The following is a 23,476-nucleotide window of genomic DNA, read 5'->3' as shown; positions in this document are numbered from 1 at the left end:
CCTAAGATGGAACCAACCATTAATAATGTGTAAATATACTTACTTTATTGTTTTAAAGTGATATTCAGAAAGTATCTTACCAAATAAAAGAACTCTATGGTATCTTTAGTTGTTGCTAAGTTAGGAATAATGTAATTTCGTTTTTAAAACTCTTCTATACTTTTAAATAATTGCTTAGGATAAAATTCTTATTACTTTAATATTTCGTTAACAGAACCAATTGGAGGTTTCCCAATACGAAGCAGTGAAATCGGAAATGGTATGGAAATATGTCCAGAGGAATTAAATGTTAATATTTGGTACGGGACGACGTCCGTTTGGATTCCAAGTAACATTCGCGCTGCTGTTACAATATTAGGCATATATTCATTCCTACATTATATTTGGATTACTGATATAAATTTTATATATGTACTTACAGCTTAAAGCAGTGAAATCGGAAATTGCTCAGATAAATGTCCGGGCGAATTATATGTTAATATTTGTTAAAATATGACCTCCGTTTCGGATAACATCCACTCTGCAGTTACAATATAAGGGAGATACGTGTTCCTAAATCATATTTAGATTGCTGATATATAGCTTATATTATATACTTACAGCTTGAAGCTATCTACTTCATTTTCAAATGTGACGCGTTTTGCACAATTACTGCATTGCCAAAGGCGTACTCACATAAATTAAAACACAGTATAAGCCTGGATACATAAAACATAACACAAAATATCTTAATTAAAATATATATTTAACTAATAAATGAAGTTGCCTAGATGTGTCATATAGGTTGCACATGAGGAGGAAGACTACACAGTACGGCCGAGTTGAGCTTCCAGCACGGACTGATTGGGTTGTTCCTGGTCAAGGCGTCTTCCTCGATATGAATTTCACCTCGCTTGTACAATGGCTTCACTTGTACACCTACTCGTTTTTCTACTTGTAAATTAACTTCATACAAAACCCAATGACATATGGGTGCAGCAAAACTCTCTACACTAACTGTGATCTTTAAAACTAAATGCAAAAATTATATGTCTATTTTATTTTTTTCGTTTGTCTGTCTTTGTGTGTTTTAGTATTTATTTCAAAATCCAGTAAATATCTCAAATTAAAATTTGGTATAACTAGTGGGTTTCTGTCTAAAATTATGAGAAGGATTATTATCATATCATTATTTTAAGTTTCAGTACAGTTCAAGGTTGTGAAGCTTAATACAATAACAAATAAAGGGTTAAAATATGTTTAAGAAGAATACATTTTCTAAATCTAATTATACATATTTAGATCATAAACAATCGTTCAGTATATAATATAGATATAAGCTTATAAAAATGGCAATGCATGGTCAACTATGCCGTAAAAGTTTGCCGTGAAAACTTTGCAGTACATTACAGACGTTGTGTTTTTATACCTTCACTGGTTCCTAAAATAAAAAATAACAACATAAATATACATGGAGACAGGAGGTAAACGAAAAGACATACACTATTAGTTGCATTTAGGTTTTAACTCCTCCTGTTCCATAGAACAATATCCTACAGTTCGTTTAGAGAATATTATTTACGTCTTGTAATATTTAAAATTTTTCTCCAGGTTGTTCAACAGTTTTGTCAAATTCAATTTCTCGCGTGAATTGTATTTTTGGGTGAAATAGACATGTTCTTAGATAATTTGCATTTGTCTTGTATTACCGATCATTAGAGCGGTTACATTGTTGGCATTCCTGAGGAAATAAACTATTTTCTTTGAGTGTGTTTTTGTAAGATTTAAGAACAGTCTTCCAAGTGATTTAACTATATGTCTGTTATAGTGCCTGATTAGAGACAGCCCATATTCTCGGCCGTAACTATTGCAATCTGTGATTACACTGAAAATAATTTTCTTTCAGAAATATACTTGTTAATTGTTGTATTTATGTAACTGATATTGTAAATATTAGTGTAGTATTTACTTGCCGATTGTTTTCTTTCCAGGAGCAACAGGAGGAATTAAATAGCAATTTATATATATATATATATATATATATATATATATATATAATGGTAGCACATTCACCCGGCAAGTGAGAGATCCGGGTTCAAGTCCCGGCGGAGCAAGTACTTTTTGTGATTCAATGTTTATTGAAAAATTAAATAAGGCTATTGCCATTTATACACATTTGAATAATGTAAAACAAAAGTCGTTTGACAGGTATTTGGTCTTCCGATCATATGTTAGTTTGGTTATTTAAACGCATATGTGAAAGAAAAGGCCAAATACAAAATAATTGAATCGTAAAAAGTGAGGGCTCTGTGGTGTAATGGTAGCACATTCACCCGGCAAGTGAGAGATCCGGGTTCAAGTCCCGGCGGAGCAAGTACTTTTTGTGATTCAATGTTTATTGAAAAATTAAATAAGGCTATTGCCATTTATACACATTTGAATAATGTAAAAAAAAGTCGTTTGACAGGTATTTGGTCTTCCGATCATATGTTAGTTTGGTTATTTAAACGCATATGTGAAAGAAAAGGCCAAATACAAAAATAATTGAATTGTAAAAAGTGAGGGCTCTGTGGTGTAATGGTAGCACATTCACCCGGCAAGTGAGAGATCCGGGTTCAAGTCCCGGCGGAGCAAGTACTTTTTGTGATTCAATGTTTATTGAAAAATTAAATAAGGCTATTGCCATTTATACACATTTGAATAATGTAAAAAAAAGTCGTTTGACAGGTATTTGGTCTTCCGATCATATGTTAGTTTGGTTATTTAAACGCATATGTGAAAGAAAAGGCCAAATACAAAATAATTGAATCGTAAAAAGTGAGGGCTCTGTGGTGTAATGGTAGCACATTCACCCGGCAAGTGAGAGATCCGGGTTCAAGTCCCGGCGGAGCAAGTACTTTTTGTGATTCAATGTTTATTGAAAAAATTATATATATATATATATATATATATATATATATATATACATACATACATAAAGGCACAACTATTAAAGTCATTACCAGTTGATGAGAACTATTAATTTACATAATAAAATAAAACAATGGAAATATTTTAAAACTTTGTAGCTTATCTCATAGTGACTCTGACAATTTAACCGAATAATAGGCTGCTAGGCTGCTTGTGTATGCAAGCCAGATACTGCTGGGGTGGATATAGCGTGTAACAGTAATAGAACCAAGTTTATCCAGACCTAGGTGATTGATTAAATTTACCTCTAGTGATACATAGGTACAACTAACTCTTGCACGTACTGTAATCCACGAGTGACACATTTCATTCTGAAAACCAATCAAAACATGGATAAAACCTTTTTTACATAGGGTCTGTTTCACCACTGACTAAAATGTAGCCTAGCAGGCATTTTTTTGTTCTGGATGTACCTGTTCCGTAATCATCCTGTAAAGCATACATACATGCTGCTCGTTTATCGGCTGTCTTTCCTAATATATAGTAAGACATGTGTCCGATATAGGGGGTTCACTGCCAGCACATATGTCATTATATAGTTGTCAATTATTGCAGTGAATTATCGAGTGGTTTCTATTATTTAATAAATTTTTTTCTTCAAGATTGGCTGAAGAGTGAGATATGGGAGTAATGTATATTACTAACTTGTAATGTACTTTAGAATGTTAGCCCTAGGTTTAAAAAGGGAAGATATTTTGCGCCACATAAGGCAAGTTCAGTAGATGATCGCTTAAGAAATAAAAATATAGGTGTTTCAAAGACTACTGTTAAACAGTTTTACCCTGCAAAATCATGGATAGTGAAGTTTTATTCACTGTCCCTAAATTAAATGTAAGTAAAATTTAGAAATATTAAATAAGATGAACTAAACAGACACTCCCTAACTACCTTAAAGTTTCTGTAAAACAAGCTAATGATTGTATTGTCTTAGAGGTTCAAACTACCTATAACACGCAGGTTTATTGTTATTTCGATTGAAAAAAGTAATAGAAGAATAAGAATGTTAATTTCAGCTCGAGTTCACATTCCACTTAGTGAAGTCTAACGCTGTGATGGCTTTGACTCCTGGAATCTGGAATAAACAACCATCTCAAGAGATAAAAAAAAGTCAGCGACTAAGTAGCGTAAATTAACTATCTACATTGTTTCAACATCAAAAACTCGTGGACTACAAACAGATTTAATCGAGATGAAGTGGTGTTCACATTTTCTCGCCAGATACACAATTGAGTGCACTATGTTTGAGTGCAAATCTGTCCCAACTTTAGACTTCAAATGCTGCTCAAAGTAGAAAGTGAACTGGAGCTGATCTTTAACTTCTTATTGAATCAACTCCTCCTAATATTTCGCTTTGTGTGTAAGAAACTCGGTTGCTCCACCGCGATTTGAGATCGTTTCAGATACATCGTAGAAATATTGATATTGTTTATATCGATAAAATCTAACTTATGGTGTCATAACGTGAGTGATTGTCAAATACAGGTAATTTTTCAATAAATATACCTAAAATTCATGTTTGTTATTTTGAATGAAGATTAGCTATATAGCGAAAGATAATTAAATAACACTTTTCAAGAGATCTGTTACGTTTGGAAATAATCGTAACAGTTTGCATGTCATATTACTTTCTAAAGTAAGGTTAACTCTTATTTTGAACTACCCGTGATATGAAATTAAACAGGTTCTTGATGACACAATAAAATTATAAAAGCAATATTTTTACAGGTGTTTCAATATTGTTGTACATTCTTGAAAAAATTCAGTCATGTAACAATTTTCACGGCACAGTAAAAGCCTAGTACAACAGCCGGCTTTAGCGACGAACTTCCAGGCGATCACAATTCGATCTTCACCTCATATATTTTTTAACCGAAAGTGGATAAAAATACTCGACAATGTTATCCTCCGACTACGAAACTTAGTAATAGTTGCAGTCTATCCAGGTTGCAAAGACAAAGTTACTATGTAACTCATATTTTTAAGTGCACCAGTGATGAATAAACGATCTAATGCATTGAAAATAATATATAACGGTGTACATAAACCCACCTTGATTAAAAAAGCTGTGAATTTTTTGTACATAATTTCCTAAAAACAGGTTTCCTCCCTTGACAATTGTTCCGTAACTAATAGACAATAAAAAACATGGCCTATATCAGAAGCAAAATAGAAGCAAGGAATGTTAATGCGTTTAACTGAAGTAGTATTTTGAATCTTGCATGTGCATCCATTATTATTGATCAGCGAAAAGCCAATATTACTTGTAGCATCAAAAACAAATCAGACAACAAACAAATGATTTTAGACCTAGGTAGGATTCCAAACTCTCATATTCGATTCTGTTTTATCAAATGGAACAACATGAACTCATCTGTGGAAATGTAAATAATTTAGAGTGAAAGTGACTTTTTTGGACCACAATAAATGTCCAGTCATACCTAAGCTATATATTATTTATCGCGTAAAAAACTAAACATCATTATAGAACTTCAGAAATCTTAACAGAAACTAAAACAAAAGAAACAAAAGTGGACGCTTAGCCTGTAATCCAAAATAGTACAGCTCAATTATGGCACTTAAAATACAAATTATACAATGAATCCTAACAGACGGAAGTAGACATTTTGAACCAAATTATAATTTTGATAATGTATATATTTATTCATACAACAAAACCTAAAACTAAACAGCTCAAAAATTTTAAACTGTTAAAGCTACATCAACCTGTTACATCGTAAATGCTTTCACCAAAAAAGATGTGGAATTTAATTTTTAAAATTGCATGTGTAGTTGCTGGCAACTGCTATTTTTTAATAATACCGTACTAATAAAGTTTTTTTCCCTTACACTACTTATTTATTTTAGTTATAACAAAAAATAACATTATTTACACAATATGCACCTAAATTGTTCAATAGACACTTCTTATTCCATACAGTGATGTGGGCGGTGAGGAGGTCGCAGGATCAGGTTAACATGCTCTTTTTTGAAAAATTTGCTTTGCACAAATGTTATGAAACGTGAATAGATGTTGATGCATGTCAGACAAGAGTTGGATATTTTTTGTCCATGTCAAAACCACACTCATACAAAGTAAATTCAGGCTGACACAATAAATCAAAAGCTTGACAGGATAAACAATTGTGTTGTTTCGACTAGGTAAATCCCTCACATGAACTGCGAATTGTTTGTGGACACGAATACGATGAATGTCCACATAAGTGACAGACAACCACTACTGTTGGAGTGCTTGGATTAAACCCTTTTAGTTAAGAGATATTTTTTTATTTATTGTTACTGGATTCACTAATATTTACTTTATATTTATATCGCTCTATAAAGTTGTGTTTGAACTATCTAAAGTCAATTGAAATATTTGCATGGACCTTTTATTGATTAGTGTAAATTTATTGGTGCGTATTTTTAATCCCAAATCCCAAACTTATAAATATATATTTAGAATAAATGTTTTGCGAAAATATTAACTTTAAAATCTATAAAACATCCTCCTACAAAATAAATTAATAACATGTTATGCCAATGTTGCTCGTGTATTGATAATAAATAAAATTAATTAAACAAATTATCCAAGTCTTTCGAATTATACATTCATTATTGACACGATATGCACCTCAATTGTTCTACAGACACTTCTTATTTCATCTAGTGATGTAGGCGGTGAGGAGGTGGCAGGGTGAGATTAAAATGCTCTTTTTTATAAAATGTTCTTTGTGATAAAGTTAAACATTTCATGAAACCTAAATAGATGTTGTTGCCTGTCAGACGAGGGTAGGATATTTTAGTCATGTCCAAATCATTCTCCCACAAAGTACATTCAGGCTGACACAGTATATCAAAAGCGTCACAGGTTAAAAAAATATGTTGTTTTACCTAGATAAATCCCTCAGATAAACTGCGAATTGTTTGTGGTCACGAATAAAATGAATCCCCACAGAAATGACAGACAACCACCACTGTAGCAGTGATTGGAATAAATCCTTTGAGTTAAGAGAATTTTGTATATTTAATTTTACTGGACGACTAATATTTACTTTTTGTTTATATCACTCTATAATGTTGTGTTTCAAGTATCTAATGTCAATTGAAATCTTCACATGGACCTGTTATTGATTGATGTCAATTTATTGGTTCCGTATTTTCAATCATAAATCCCAAACTTATAAATATTTATTTAAAATAAATGTTTTGTGAAAATATTAAATTTAAAACCAAAGAAACAACTTCATACAAAATACATTAATAACATGATATGTCAATGTTGCTCGTGTTGATAATAAATAAAATTAATTAAACAAATTACCCAAGTTTATCGCAAAATATATTTAAAACATATTTGAAATTTGGACTCTTCACAGCTAACACTAACTCTCAAAACTAAATATTACTATAACTCTGGCAGTAAATGAACAACACATTAAGGTGTCATCTCTAAATTTTAAATTAAACAAGGCTTATTATTTAAATAAGAGCTTTTCAACATTCCGAGCCGGTTCGCCAAGCTGTTGAGGACCACGATAACTTGTGTCGACAACGGAGAAAGGACATTTTCCTCAGTACTCATTAAATCAACAGCTAATAGTGGTGAAGCCGTTTAAAATTTAAAATACACTTATTATCTGGAAGTATAGTATGCACACGATAAAGTATACGCTAAAGCCTTAGGGAGTTAAAAGGAACGTAAAATTCCCCTAAATAATATTGTCAAAAACAATATGACTTAAATAAACAAAATTTAAATTGTATTGATTTGAAACAAAACCCAACAGAGTAGTGTGCCAAATTAAATGTTTTTATAAACTTCTTCTTTGATGAACTTGTTATTAATTATCTTTTTACGTAGTTGACTAAATTATACAGATTATCAATATTTGTAAAGACACGTATTAATGCCTTGTCGAGAACATTATTAACTTTATTCCTTTATAGCTAACAGCAAAGCCAATTTATACATTATTTACATTTATATGATATATAATTATTGTTAGTTTTTAATAAATACAGTGGAGAGTAACAAATAATATGTTAGATAGTTTGATACAAATATAACAATATATACAATACAACAATTAAATATAACAAAGTTTGGTAAATAATAATATAACAACATAATAACATTTCGGTATACAATATAACATTCGAACTCGTTACATATTGACGGCAGACATATCTAATGGAGCTAGAGATAAGGACAGAAATAGTCCAAACTCATCAAGTCACTCGTTGTGAAATGCCAACGTGATGTACTCACTCAAACGTTCGGTGATTAATCACCGTATCAGATCGTTATCTCACGTAAACACATAACACTGATGCAGTCATTTTATTCTCTCATCAAATATACACAAGGCATGATCTCGTCTAAAGGTGAGTTATAAATATAATATAATTGTGACGGTTTTGTAAATATTACATAGATATAGGTAAATCTCTGGGTTGTACCTTCAGACGTATAATCTGTTCAATACCAAAAATAATAAGATATAGTATGGATCACATGATGGAATAATAATTTCGTAAATGTAAAATTGATTACTTCTGAAATACAGTAATATTTTTCTAAAACAATTCTCTGTTGGTTATTTAATTTAAGTGTAGAAAATAAATCATTCTGACTTAGCATTTCATTTCAATTTGATAAGTCGTAAATGTTCGACTTACTGTTAAAATTACATAAGGTTACGATGGCGTTCATTAACAATTAGACGTAATTTTGAAGAGTTTCGATCAATAGCATATGAACAAGAAACATTAGAATAGTATTTTTTCTCTAGCGAGACTATGTTTTACCAGATTTGGTTCCACCGGCTTTGTGTTTCCTAGCGATGGTAAAAATAGACGAGTAGTAACTATTTTCTAGCGTGACTTAGTTTTTCCAGATATGATTTCACCAGAAGTTTTGTGATTCCTGGTGGTTCTTTCTGACTGTCTATTAACATAATTTTTAAAAGAAACTTATGTTTGTAATTACCGCTAGTAACTACATACAAGTAATAGTTAGTCTCTAAGTTGAGTTTTTCCAGATATGATTTCACTAGAAGTTTTGTGATTCCTGGTGGTTCTTTCTGACTGTCTATTAACATAATTTTTAAAAGAAACTTATGTTTGTAATTACCGCTAGTAACTACATACAAGTATTAGTTATTCTCTAAGTTGAGTTTTTCCAGATATGATTTCACCAGAAGTTTTGTGATTCCTGGTGGTTCTTTCTGACTGTCTATTAACATAATTTTTAAAAGAAACTTATATTTGTAATTACCGCTAGTAACTACATACAAGTATTAGTTATTCTCTAAGTTGAGTTTTTCCAGATATGATTTCACCAGAAGTTTTGTGATTCCTGGTGGTTCTTTCTGACTGTCTATTAACATAATTTTTAAAAGAAACTTATGTTTGTATTTACCACCAGTAGCTACGTAAAAGTATTAGTTATTTTGTAATTTGAGTTTTCCAGTTGTGATCCCACCGGCTGCTCTGTGTTTCCTGGCGGTTCTACTGACTACCGTTCAAGGAAGGCCGGATGGTGCCCCCTCAGACGCCTGTGAGACTATGGACCCCAGCCATGGGGGTTCACCCCAGACCGGTCCCATGCCTTACACTCTGCAGCTGGACAGCTACAAGATCAACAGTGGAGGTAGTGTTCACTTCACCATTAGGGCCCAGCCTCCCAACACGTTTGCCGGGTTCATGGTGCAGGCGAGGAACGAGAAGGGTAGGCCGGTGGGAGTATTCTCTCAGAACGAGAATGTCAAGCCTACGGAGTGTTTTGGTGTTCCCGGTGTAAGTAGATGGACATAATGTTTGTTATTTACTACGTGAAGCAGAGTAAATGATCCTAGTATTTTTAAATAATAGGCTATTCACATATATAGATACTTATGAGGAAAATCTAAATCAAAAAGTGCATAACATTGACACACTTTTATACATTTTTAATATATTACATATATTGGTTTTAAAGATTCTAAAATAGTTTGGAAGCATAATTAAATATATTTTTGTAAATAGCACATACAGTTTCTAAGCATTTCCTGTAAAGTAAAACGTGTAAATTTTACAAGCAAACCATTATTATAGTTCATTTTGATAATGTTGAACTTTACCTAAAATAAAATGCACACAGTCATTCCAGTTAAAGCATTTATGATATGTAATATCTCGGTCGTTTAACTGTTGAGCAGCGAACTAAATTACAGATACATACAGATACTGCAATATAGTAATGTGTTTTGAGATTACAGTAAATCACTACATTTAAAACGGGTTATCTCAATAAATTGTACAAACACAAGTTCAATAGTTCTGTCTGAATTCTAGAACACCGCTACACACGTGAACCACCAGCCGAAGACTGAGGTAACCATGAGCTGGAGTGCGGATCCAGGATACGGAGGAGACGTCATATTCCAGTAAGTAGTCCACGTGCAGATACATTCGAATGTTGTGAATAAAAGAATCAATTTCACCTGGACTTAACTGATAACCTTTTTATGATTTCTAGTAACTGTATAATCATTAAAGAGTTATTTTCAAGTTGTGTTCAGCAAAAATAATATAAATCAATTTTAAAATTCCACACTGTCTATAATATAAATAAAAAAAAACAAGTGTAGTTAAAAACTTCAGATACTTAACAGCTGATTTTAAGTACAATAAACTACTGGTTTATATTGTGTTTATGCAACATGCTTTAGGTCATAGCTTAACTGATTTCAGAATTTTTGACAACTTGCTGTACTATACAAATCTAGCAGTATTTCTATTGTGGACCGAAATAACACAAGTTTTGTTCCCTAACTACTATCAAAAACACCTTGTTTAAATGAATTGTTAGGAATACATATTTTCTACTCCATACATGTTTTATATAATATGGGACAACTAAAACCGAAATCAGAGTTGTTTATTTAGAAAATCAGCAACCTAAATGTAAACTGATCCTTAATATATTTTCTTTTCAAAAATTATGCAAGGTGTTACAACTTAATTTACAGTTATTTTTGACCATTGTTTCAGCCTTACCATGTGGTATTTCAGCTTTGTAGAACGGACTAGTTAAAAAACCATTTTGAATTGGGTTTAATAACAAATGTCAAATAACATAGACCGTTAAAATTTAGTTTCTCATTAAAAAAATAGGTTGATATCATAAGAATAAATATTGCTAACAATGTTTTTCCCACTTCTGTGTTGCAGCGCTACGGTCGCCAAGTCAATGAAAGAATATTGGGTGAGGCAGAGGGCAAGACCTCTAGCAGTCGTCAGGACATAGACCTTCATGTTGTCATGTTCTGTCTAATATCCACGGTCAACACATTCACTGGAGATTGGTCAAACTTCATGATATATAACTTTTATCGCTACATTTGAATTATACATGAACCATTAAAAGAGTACATTTTTTTTATGTCATATAGTACTCGGTATTATGACATGAACGAAAATAAGGCATAATAATAGGAAGAAAATATCTGCCATTGGAACCATAAAATCTTACAAAACAGTGTTTCTCTCACTCTTATCAGAATCAGTTGTTTGGTTATTCACTGATTTTTAACCAGATTTATATTTTGTAGTTGTAGCAACTAAAATTTTTTTTTCCACCTCGTTAATATTTTAAACGCTTTGTATTTTTTTTTTTTTTAATTTTATAGTCAATTCTTTTTCTAGTAAGTAATAGGTACAGTTCTTAGAACGGTAACAGCGGTCAAATAACTTATTTATTTATTTAAATTTTATAATCAAATTTCAAAATCAAATTACATTGTAACATAATAATATATTATTCATTGATATATTAGCACATTACACAGAAAAGTAACTTTAAAAAATTTACTTTTAAATCCCAGTCTATGCTCTTCGTGCCTTCCTTTATTTAAAAAAAAATAGGAAGGACCAAGAAACACTGCTGTGTTGTTGTTGTTCCAGTTCGATGGCATAGAATTAGTATGTCTAGAATTATACTTGCAGTACAAAAGTAATTATGTTCATCACTTATTTAAAAGATAAATTTAAACCAATTTAAAACTTTATAATATATGATTCAACGCTTCAGGCACTGTATTGTTTGAAAGTAATATTTAAAAAATAAATTGGTGATTATAAACAAACTATGCATGAAATTTAATTTGCTGCCACAAATATTTTCTGGTAAAAATGCGGTAAAAGCAATTTCAACGTTCTGGGTACAGAATTAGTAAAACACAAAAAACTCAATCGAGATCAATTGGCAAGACCTATACCAAAGTGCAGCAAGTAAGGGCGTTGAGGGCGTGGCCCGAACAGCCTGCCACTTACTCTCATTCAACCAGAGAGAGGCTGAGTTGCCAAATTGACATGTCCCCAGACTAACACAGAGCTTAACTTATTATTATGTGGTATAATACCAAGTAGTATGATACCTTTATTTTGGTAAAAATAACCATGTTTTTGTATATTTTTGGAATTACCATTGTTTGTTGCATAAGCTAGCAAATTCTAACGAATTACGTTGGCTGACAGTACATATTATACTTTGATGGATGATATAATTAGGATCGCCTTTAAATTTAGTTGTTTTAAATTTCTTAGGCAGTTACAATACAATGAACATTTTTATATATAGTTTGGAAAATTAAATTAACCATTCAAAAGCAATTTAATGCACTTAGACCAATACAAATATATTTTTGAAATATTTTATTTACTCTGATATTAGGTGCTATGTGGAATTCTCATTAACCACAAGTGAGTGGCAGAACTAAATTGTGCTGTCAAGTCAATCAGGAGATACAACTCCTCAGCTACTGCTACTGTTCATTGTTTGTTTTTTGAGATAAAAATACTTTTCTTAGTAGTACTTATTAACGGTGTTAATTGTGTTCTCGCCAAATACACATAATTTAAATATATTGAATAATATAGCTGCATTACAAACCATGTGGTTGTTGTCGAATAGAACATTTCACCTTCTAACTCATACGAACAATTATAATTTTAAAATATTTGGATTTTAATTGAAATTTTTAGTCTGTTAGTCTGTAAAATATGATATTCTTAGTGCGCAGTAATATATAACTATGTTTATTATATAAAGTATTTAAACATAAATCTCTATATCGTCATTGAAGTTTTTTCCAAGTAAAACATAAAAATCGTATATTCACTGTGATTTACTAAATTGGTATTATTTAGGATAATTTTATAGTGTTTTAGATTACTTCACAAGTTCATGATATAAGATAATATATTATATTACTTTTGCCTTTACTTATAATGATAAGCATTCAGATAACTGTTAATACATAGTAAAGTGTTTTACTTTAACCCTAGAAAGGTACTGTGCGTATTTTTTACGCATACGCGGGAAATTTTTCTCCACTGCAATGTCCCATGTCAACACTGTCAACCGTCCGTTTAGCAGTGCCCCCACTCTTCAGTGCCTCATCGGCTACTGTCGACAGCGGAGCGGTTTGCAGGTTAGTTTCGGTCTTATATTGATTTTACTGTTTGATGTGCGTAACTTTTACGCATTGGTACCCTTATTGTATTAATTTGCCTACGTAAATTTTACTCATGAATACTCTTACACGACATTTAATAGACGTAAAAATTACGCATAGGTATCAATAAACAGAGTTGTATGTTTTTATTAGACTACATTACTCAGCATTATTTTGAATATTCTGTTCATCTCTGACTGAAATAAAATTACACGCATCTGATAAATTTTTTTTTTTAGATTTCTTTCATTTATGGACGTTGAGAATATCAACAGTGAAGAGATTCTTGAAGAACTCTACGATTCATCCTCTGATAAAGAAGAAGAAGAAGATTAATCTAGAGTATGAAGTTGAGGCGGAAGAGGAAGAATATGATAGCGATGCCGAACCTGAGTATTTACCAGATGTTGAAGAGTTAGGAGCTATTTATGAATTGCTTGAAGAGGATATTAGGGAAATAGAAGAAGATAAGACTAAAAACAAGAAAATTAGTAGTGAGAAAACAGACTCAAGAAAAAACGCAAAGGAAATAAGATCGGAAACAAATCTACAAAGAAACCTAAAATAAATACAAATTCTGAAGAAAACAGAGTTAAAAATACAAAAGAAATTGAAGTTCCCCTAATCGTTGTAGTTGGTGAAGAAATTTTGGTTGGAAAGGACAATAAATTTGTTTGGGAAACAAATGCACCTAACTCAATTCATAGAAAAAACTCCAGCTAAAGATATTGTACATATTAGTCCTGGACCTACACAGAGAGCAAAAAATATTTTTACTCCACACAGTTGTTTTTAAATTATTTTTGACAGAAAATATGATGGAGGAAACTTTAACTTGTACAAACAAAGAAATAGCTTTTCAGAGGGAAAGTTATACAAACAAAAATCACATGGATCTCTCAAACTTGGATATGGAAGAACTTGAAGCATTTTTGGGATTGTTAGTCTTGTCCGCAGCACTTAAAGACAATCATTTGACAACAACATGATGTTTAACACGTCTTATTGTGGTGAAAGATACAAGGCAACTACTACTGAGCGTAGATTCAAGTTTTTACTGAATTGTCTTAGATTTGACGAAAAAGAGATGCCAGAAAAAGCTGACAACAAATTGGCTCCTATCTCTAACATCTGGGATATGCTTTTAAAAAAACTGCAGGGAGAACTACAAGCCAGGAAGTTATCTAACTATTGATGAGCAATTAGTTGGGTTTAGAGGGAGATGTCCCTTTAGAATGTATATTCCTTCTAAACCTAACAAGTATGGAATTAAAATAGTCATGTGTTGTGATAGTGGTACTAAGTATATGGTTGACGCAAAAACATATTTAGGAAAGGGGACATATCCTCCAAACATTGCTGCCGGAACATTCTTTGTGGAGGAACTTATTCAAACTGTAAAGGGCTCCAATCGTAACCTAACAATAGACAATTGGTTTACAAGTATTCTACTAGTTCAGCGTCTTCTAAACGAGTACAAGTTGACAACTCTAGGTACAATCAAGAAAAAATAAACCCGAGCTACCTTTGCAGGCAATTGACAAAAAGTATAGTGATCGTAAAGCTCCTACTTCTCTCTTTTTATTTCATAAGGATATTACACTTGTTTCATATAAACCAAACAACAAAAAACTTGTGGTTCTGGTCTCAAGCATGCATAATGCAGCAACCATTGATGAGACAACCAAAAAGACCGATATAATTTGCGTGTACAATAGTACCAAAGGAGGAGAGTGGATTCCTTCGACCAGATGTGCCAAAACATGAACCACAGTCGAAAAACCAAAAGGTGGCCTTTGTGTTTTTTTTTTTTACAATATGTTGAATATAAGCACAATAAATGGTTATGTGATATATGCACATAACATGTACTCTCGTGGCCAGAAACCTTTGTCAAGACTGAACTTTATGCTGACTCTTCACAGTGAGCTGACAGCAAAATTGCAAACAAATAGACTTCAAAATTATCCCAAAATGAATTTATCTTTGAAGAAATCAATCAGGAAGCTGGTAGAGGCTGTGGAAGAACCTGTCAATGTGAATGCAGATCAGCAGGGACCTCGGAAGTATTGCAGATTTTGTCACTACTCAAAACTAAGGTTCACCACAAAAGGTGAACCAAGCCAAAATTATATTCCAGTAACAAAACCTGAAATAAGTGCTAATAACTATTTCATTTAAAATGTGAATGATGTATATTGAAATAATAGTTAATTTAAACATGTCTTCTTACAATCAAAAATTAGCATAAGCCTCCATAATATATCATCATAAATCTAACATAAAGATTACCACGCACTTAGTATGCCTGCATTTTTGCCTGAAATAATGCAAGTGTTACTGAAATTGATAGAGGTATGCATTCAAATGTTATGAAATGTTTCTGGAATAAGTTTAAATTCACTGCTAAACATAAAAATCGTTTCATCCTTTAACTTCAGGGCTCCAAAGATTGCTCTGTAAACTAAAATATTAATTATTTTTTAACATATCTAAAGATTGGAATTTCTAATAATGATTGTAGCTATATTTTCAAATTTATCATGTCATTTAAAACAACATGAATAAGAGATATCTGTAATTCCATAGGAAATATCGTGTAAAGACTCGTGTAACAACACGTAACCTAAATATTTTAAGTTTATAAAGAGTGTAACAATAATCTATACAAAAACTTTAGGATATTGTTTTAATAACAAACTTTACACATGCTGTGTCATTTTTCGGTTACCGACTGTCCGTATATATATTAAGAGTTTTCATTTTATTGCTGAAGCCAGAAAAACATTTAAAAGAAAAACTCAAAATTAGGTATTTTCTGAATATATTAGTCAACATAATTAAATATTCAAATTAAAAATGTCTGTAGTTGGATGTAGCAACTTCTATTAGCCTTGAAAGTGTATTATTTACAGTTCGCATGTTTTTTAGGAACTTATATTTCATATTCATATTCCTTTTAGCTACATTTGGTTCAGATTGCGTTACATTGTATATTTTACTAAAATTTTAAACACGGGAATAGGAGTAATAGATCATAAATCCTTTAGCTATTCTTTTCGTCAATTATTAAATTAATTTAAAGCGTGGTGTATTTATATCTCATACGATAAGTAAAAGTCGTTACTTGTTTAAGCTATAAAAGATAAATGAATGAGCACGTAAAGTTCCATCTTTTATTTGTACTTAATTTTGTTTTATTTGCATACATTAGTTTCATCCTTTATACATCTAACGAATTTTAACTTAAATTCGTTATCCCTGCAGTAAATTGATTCTAATGAATATTTTAGCAACACAAAAAATTGTAAAATAGTATTACTGTACTCAATGAAGCAAATATTATAGCACAGGTTTGGTGAATTCATTTTCTTCATCTTTTGTTCGTTGTGGTTACTTTGCATACATACCTGTACTATATTTTATACCTATCGATTCACTTTTGTGGTAGGAGAGTGGATGAGATGCAGTGTCATAAATATGAAGACGGCTCACTTAATATTTACGACATAGTCTCTTGGAAGTGTAAAGTGCTACACCTCAAACCTCTTGGGGACAACAAAACTTTCACTCCCGGACGATGGCTCAGAGCTACTTCCATGTTGGTATCTCCATCCTGCACTACAATGGAATTACTTTGCCCCACCCAGGATTTGACACTAGGCACGTAATATCACAACGGCTCTGAGCCTCTTCCATGTTAGAATCTTCATCTTTCTTCCTACTAGAATTACTTCATCCCCACCTAGGTTGTCACGCTAGGGACGTAATATCACAACGGCTCTGAGCCTCTTCCATGTTAGAATATTGATCCTGCTTCCTACTAGACTTACTTCATCCCCACCTAGGTTGTCACACTAGTGACATAATATCTTAAATTACTTCCATGTTAATATATCCATCGTGCACCGGTCTAGAATTAATTCGCCATGACGAGGTATCGACTTTAGACATGTAATACCACAATGTTTAACTCTAACGCGCCTTTTATTCTTTGGCGCTTATTTAACCGACTTTACAGACCCAAAAACTAACAAAAATTGCTCATTCGGTGAAGGCCATATATTACTATATTATTAGCGGCCTGACAGGAGGACATATTTTCAATATTTGTTTAAAATAATATGTCTTGACGCAATGGAAAAATGTGTTGGTAAATTTTTGGCACATCTAAAATAATCATAAGGGTCCTCGTTTTTCTGGATTAATCCAAAAGTTTCTTGTAGTCTTTGAAAATTCGCCCTGGTATAAGGAAACTTATAATCAAGTACTTATGAAAATAATACAATTATTATCGACTTTCGAATAAGTTACCAGGCCTGGACTGCTGGGATGATATTTATTGCCAAGTATATGTAATTATTAATCGACTCATCACGGGTATTTGTAACTGATAGACTTAGCAGTACGACAACACAACTTCATTATGTAAAAGTTAAACATATCCTGGATCTGTGACTAATTAGATCAATTAGTGTCAAAAACACACTTTTGGAAATCGTATCAGACTTGCTATATTTCTGAAAATAAGAAAGTAAATAAGAAAAGTGTAATATACACAGGAGGATGCTATATTTTTACTGGGAACTAGATGAAAGTTTATAGTCGTTTAATTGACTAAAAGTCATATTGTATGCAGTAAACTTCAATATAACTCATTATAATGCATAACCTGATAGCTACATTTTTCCAAGCGTGTGTAGTATATTTTATTATTGTGGATCAATAATTCCATAGAACCACTGGAATTGAAAAATTTTAATTTATAAATTCCAACAATATATTTTATTATAATCTAGATGAAACTTAATACACAAATCGAGGGCATTTATGAAAAGAGTGGAAGGTTTTATTTTATTTAAGTTTAGTTTATCAAAAATGTTATCACTTATAGTTTAAACATAAGTATTGAAATTTGTTTTAATTTTTTCCTATAAAATTAAGAGACGTTTCGAAGGCATTTTTATGAAAATAGAAGTTTGAACAATGACTATTCATCTATCATGGGTAAGAAAATGCCAAGGAATAACGAGGTTTACACTCACAGCTCCGAGAGTGCAACGTTTTAAAGAGTACTTCTTAGCCTCTGATAATAAGTACACTTTAAACTCTGTTTCTCCAAGAGTGTTTTAATGATGTAAAACATGCTGTACTACATCTTGATCACAGTGTCTGTACACACCGCATCACAAGTGGATTTGTAAGTATGAGAATTTAGTCTTCTATATAAAATACTCGTTGTTTGACATTGCCACAAACACTTCCGTACTTAAAATATGTTTATGGATATTTATTAACTTGCGAATTTGTAGTCGTGCAGAATTTTCTTTGGATTGCGTCAACTGGAAAATTTGTTACTGTAGGGTAAGATGATGATGACTATTTAAACTATTTGTTCTTAATGTTTCTTTACATTTTATTATTGAAATTCAATTAGATAGGATAAAATATTTCTTAACTTAAAATTTACAACTATATGTAAACTGCTGTGTCGCTTTATTAGGGATAGTTCTAAAACATATTCAGTTAAGTTTTTTACAAGAATTAAACGCAAGGCAGACTTCGGGTCAGCGTAAGAGGCTATGCGTGCATAAGGTAGAAAACAACATCCTGGCCCGGAGAATGACTCATGGAACAGTGTTAACCATTTTCATACAGGTACTTAGATAGATATAGCGGTAGTATATGTGGAGTGTTACACAAAATTATAACCTTCTGACAAAACTGGTTTTCAAAAACAAATCTTCAAACATGAATACGTACTAATAATACAACTCTAGTAATATTTTCAAACTGTAAATGATTGTAGTGTTTCCTTGTACACCTCCTACGCATACAAACACAAACCAAAACAAAAAAAAGGTATAATAAAAAGCTTATATAGAATGACAAACGTATGTAGATTTTAATGTTCTAAAATATTTTAAGAAAACTATGTTATTTATATACGTGTGTATTAAATAACTGTTATCCGGTTCTGAGAAATGTTCCACAATTCAAAACATTTGAAATTAACAGGAAGTGTGGTAATTGGAACGTTATATCCACAAAACCCCATGTTTATAATACCAATCACTCCGTAATTCTGGACAACCTTTACCTTGTCAATAGTTCAAAATTCTCTTTTGTATTATTTTCACTACATGCAGTGCAGACACACCGGTTCGTTCGGGTCCGAAATTGTACCTGTACGGTATGCATACAATCTATGTGTTTCCTAAAATATTTATCGTGTGTGTCTTAATTATTTAATTATATGTGTTAATGTTTATTTTACTGTATATATATATATATATTATATATTTGTGATTCAATGTTTATTGAAATTAAATAAGGCTATTACCATTTGTACAATTTAATGTAAATAAAAGTCGTTTGACTGGTATTTGGTCTTCCGATCATATGTTAGTTTGCTTATTTAAACACATATGTAACAGATACGGCCAAATACAAAATAATTGAATCGGAAAAAGTAAGCGCTCTGTGGTGTAATGGTAGCACATTCACCCGGCAAGCGAGAGATCCGGGTTCGACTCCCGGCGGAGCAAGTAGTTTTTGTGATTCAATGTTTATTGAAATTAAATAAGGCTATTGTCATTTATACAATTTAATGTATATATATATATATATATATATATATATATATATATATATATATATATATATATGGAGATAACTCTAAAATATGTTTATGTATAATAATAAAAAAGAGGGTTTTAGTAATGCAGTATTGTGTGTAGATTTTTTATATAGTTAATTTTTATATATATTTTCTTATGATCGAAATAGATGGTTTATAAAGGGTCCATAAACTTGTAATGTATGATGACATAATTAAAATATATATATTTAGCGTTGGTCATGAATAAGCCTGTATACTAATTAAAAAATTAATGACAAACATTTTCATTTGATATATGGATGATGTGACATAATGCCTTAATATTTTGTATACATGATAATCTAAGAGGGAACTTAATGATTGTTACTTAACAATCATAGGCTTCTCTAAATTTTGGTTTTTGGATATATAACAGAGAGATATGGTCCTTACTGGCACTATTCTTAGAATTTTCGCTATAACTTAAATTGTAATTGTGAAGTTTTAAAGCCTTCCTGTCATTTCATTTCACTATATCTAATTTTTAGTTTAAAAAACCTTAACTAATTAAAAAAAAGCATTATTAAGAAAATATTATTGATATTAAAGATATGTAATTTTTCATATAAGCCATAACTTATTTCGCATATGACCAAATGCTTTTTATATTTTGTCGTTATGGCTAGGAGGTGCTTTCTAAACCCCTGCTTCAACATCTTCATGTAGGACAAAAATTGTTTTTTGAAAAATCAAACTTAATAAATTTAAAAAATTTTCCAACTAAGGGTCTCTTTTTTAAACTTCCGTTGTCCTGTCCAATCTGTTTAGTATTTATAAAGCAGTTTCTAGGTTGAATGTAAATTTAATTCTATTGCACGAGTATATTCTGCCAAACGTTATACATAAAACATGACGTAATCTCCGTTTTTGTGAAGAGACCTTTTATTTTTTAAGCACTTGCTGTTTTACTAAAAGAATTAAAAACATAAACAACAATTAATGAACTGGAAATTAATCGGGAAACAATATTATAATTATAAATTATAAATACAGAAATGTAACAACATTAATTAAAAGCCGAGTTATTAACTGTTAGTAAACATAACACGTTTTAGGAATGATAAATAAATAATATGTATTATACATTTTTATTAAATAAATGAATTTATAAATAAATAAATATATATGTATATATATATATATATACTATATTATATATATAATATAATATATATATATATATATATATATATATTAAAATTAATTATTAAATAAGAGCATAGGTAGATTTATCCCGTGTTATAAATGTTTTAATATTGGCTCAAGTTGTTAAAGTAATACGTTGTAAAGGAATACTGAATTTAAGAAATAGTTTTAATAGTAGTCAGTGACTTCACATCCAATGGAAAATAGTTTCCAAGGGGTTCGGCAAAAAAAATATATATGTAAAATTAATAAAACAGTCTATACATGTAAATTTTATTACATATTAATTATACTTATATAATATATATATATATATAATATATATATATATATATATAACTTGAGCCGAGAATATCAAACCATTTATAAAAGGGACTACATCTATCTATACTCTTATTTAATATTTACTTTCGTGCATTCCTCTGACATGACAAAAGATTATAGTTACCTAAAAAATTTTATTTACAGGTGCAGCAATTATGTACCATGTTTTATTGCTCAACCTGTAAACGTTCTGGAATTCTAAAGCCCTTGTTGGACTTTTTTAATGCAAAGTATAAAAATCTGATTCAGCCAACATGCCAATGGAGCATCTATTCTCAATTGCAAATCAGTATCAATAACCATTTATTATATAGACTACTACCGCACATTGTACATAAATCTATGTATGCTATATCCTTTTTAAATACCTTTATCGCTTTTTGTCTATGGAAAGAATTATAACACAGTGGTTTGTTTTTCACAGCTTGGATGAGTTTGTTATAGTCAGTAGCTACCGGTGACGTCACCCCTTCCACTTGTCACACATTTTTACTGCTGAGTTTTGACAGGTTCCAAATTCACATTAATGTTACACATGGCTCTATTTCTTTATTATAATATTTTATACTAATAACTATCATTACTTGCATTGATCCTTATTTACATTATTTATATTTCACATGTAATATCTATTCTACTTACAAACTACCTACTATAAAACGATATAGTAGGTATGAGTACCATTTTTAGTTATTGGAGCTCTTAGGGTTATTTCCACGCAATGGAATATTATAGGTGTAAGCAACAACCTATAAATTGGTACAATATTTTCCTAGCTCAGACACACGAGCAAGGACAGGGGTCAAACAGTAGGGACCACTAGAAAGAAACAGTTGAATGAGGAGCCTATTAGACAAGTAAACTTAATGTATTTCGAGGAGCGAACGGGGACAGAGCGATGTTGCCACACTTCTTCCCTGCTTTAAACGTAGACTGCCATGCCTGGCGGCAGTTGCCGTGTCTTTCCCATAGTATCCGTCAACCGCACTTCATCGAGGCCCCTTCTGTAGCGGGAGAGTCGCAGTATAGGTTTAAACGATATCTTTATGCCTTTACTCGAAGTAATGCGGGTGTCAGATGACAATATTTGATAGTCGCTGGTTATCCCGTAGTTCCTCTGTCTTAAATACACAGAGTGTGTGAACGTGATCATGTTACAACGCAGGTTTCATTGAAACAGAGTATGTACAGAGTTAGTATGTCGATTGTTTACTTAATATTCAAATTTAAGATCACTATTATTTTTTATTTTAAATTCCAGTGGTGTTCGAATATGGATTATTAATGTTTAATTTCCCTACTCATTACGCACCTCCCAACGTACCTGTGAACTTAAAATTATCCCGATACGATATCATGAGTAGCCTCACACACATACAAACATTCAAAAAGGTATGTGTGTGTGTGTACCATATTTTGTGTGTATATATATATATATATATATATATATATATATATATATATATATAATATAAGTAGATATGAATATGAGGGTTCTAGCGCACTTTTTGGAGTAAACAGAAAACCAACGGAAAATACTGTCTAAAGGATAATAAACGAATCTGTAAAAATCAAACAATAACCGAATCTATTGCTTCTACTTTCTTAAGCTGTCAAATCTTCGAAATCTATTGAAAAATCTATAAACGGAAAAAAATGAAATTCGCTAACCTTCACTCGAGAAGTCGGGGAGAATGTGAGTAAACCCGCATTCTTTTCACGAGGTTCTTCGTTTACTTTCTCCAAATGTACTATAAAATCATCAAAGATTTCAGGTTTAAAATCGTAGTCAAATTCAATGTCCAAATAGTGAAAGATTATAGGTAAAATCTTCTCATAATAAACGCGTGTATTTAAACCTACAAACCTAATGTATTCTTTGAAAAGGAAAATAATT

The 23,476-nt window shown here is 31.3% G+C and overlaps 1 protein-coding gene across 2 annotated transcripts; it reads left to right on the top strand.

Moving 5' to 3' along the window:
- Nucleotides 1–8,179: 8,179 nt before the first annotated feature.
- LOC124364331 (putative defense protein) lies at nt 8,180–12,077 on the top strand. Of its 2 annotated transcripts, none has more exons than XM_046819709.1 (4): nt 8,180–8,334; nt 9,422–9,747; nt 10,285–10,376; nt 11,164–12,077. In XM_046819709.1, exons 1-4 carry the CDS (start codon nt 8,280–8,282, stop codon nt 11,237–11,239), a joined length of 549 nt encoding a protein of 182 aa, XP_046675665.1. In that variant the 5' UTR covers nt 8,180–8,279; the 3' UTR covers nt 11,240–12,077. The 2 variants fall into 2 exon arrangements, with proteins under 2 accessions (XP_046675665.1, XP_046675666.1); XM_046819710.1 differs by having other exon boundaries at nt 8,185–8,334; nt 9,434–9,747.
- The last annotated feature ends 11,399 nt before the right edge of the window (nt 12,078–23,476 follow it).

The sequence above is a fragment of the Homalodisca vitripennis genome, chromosome 6 (assembly GCF_021130785.1).
Source record: "Homalodisca vitripennis isolate AUS2020 chromosome 6, UT_GWSS_2.1, whole genome shotgun sequence".
NCBI lineage: Eukaryota > Metazoa > Arthropoda > Insecta > Hemiptera > Cicadellidae > Homalodisca > Homalodisca vitripennis.
This window is presented reverse-complemented; position numbering and strand designations above follow the sequence as displayed.

Coding starts and splice junctions, on each gene's coding strand:
- LOC124364331 (XM_046819709.1), top strand. CDS start 8,280: ATGCAGTCATTTTATTCTCTCATCAAATATACACAAGGCATGATCTCG. Junction 8,335..9,421: donor AGGCATGATCTCGTCTAAAG/GTGAGTTATAAA, acceptor TGAGTTTTCCAG/TTGTGATCCCACCGGCTGCT. Junction 9,748..10,284: donor AGTGTTTTGGTGTTCCCGGT/GTAAGTAGATGG, acceptor TCTGAATTCTAG/AACACCGCTACACACGTGAA.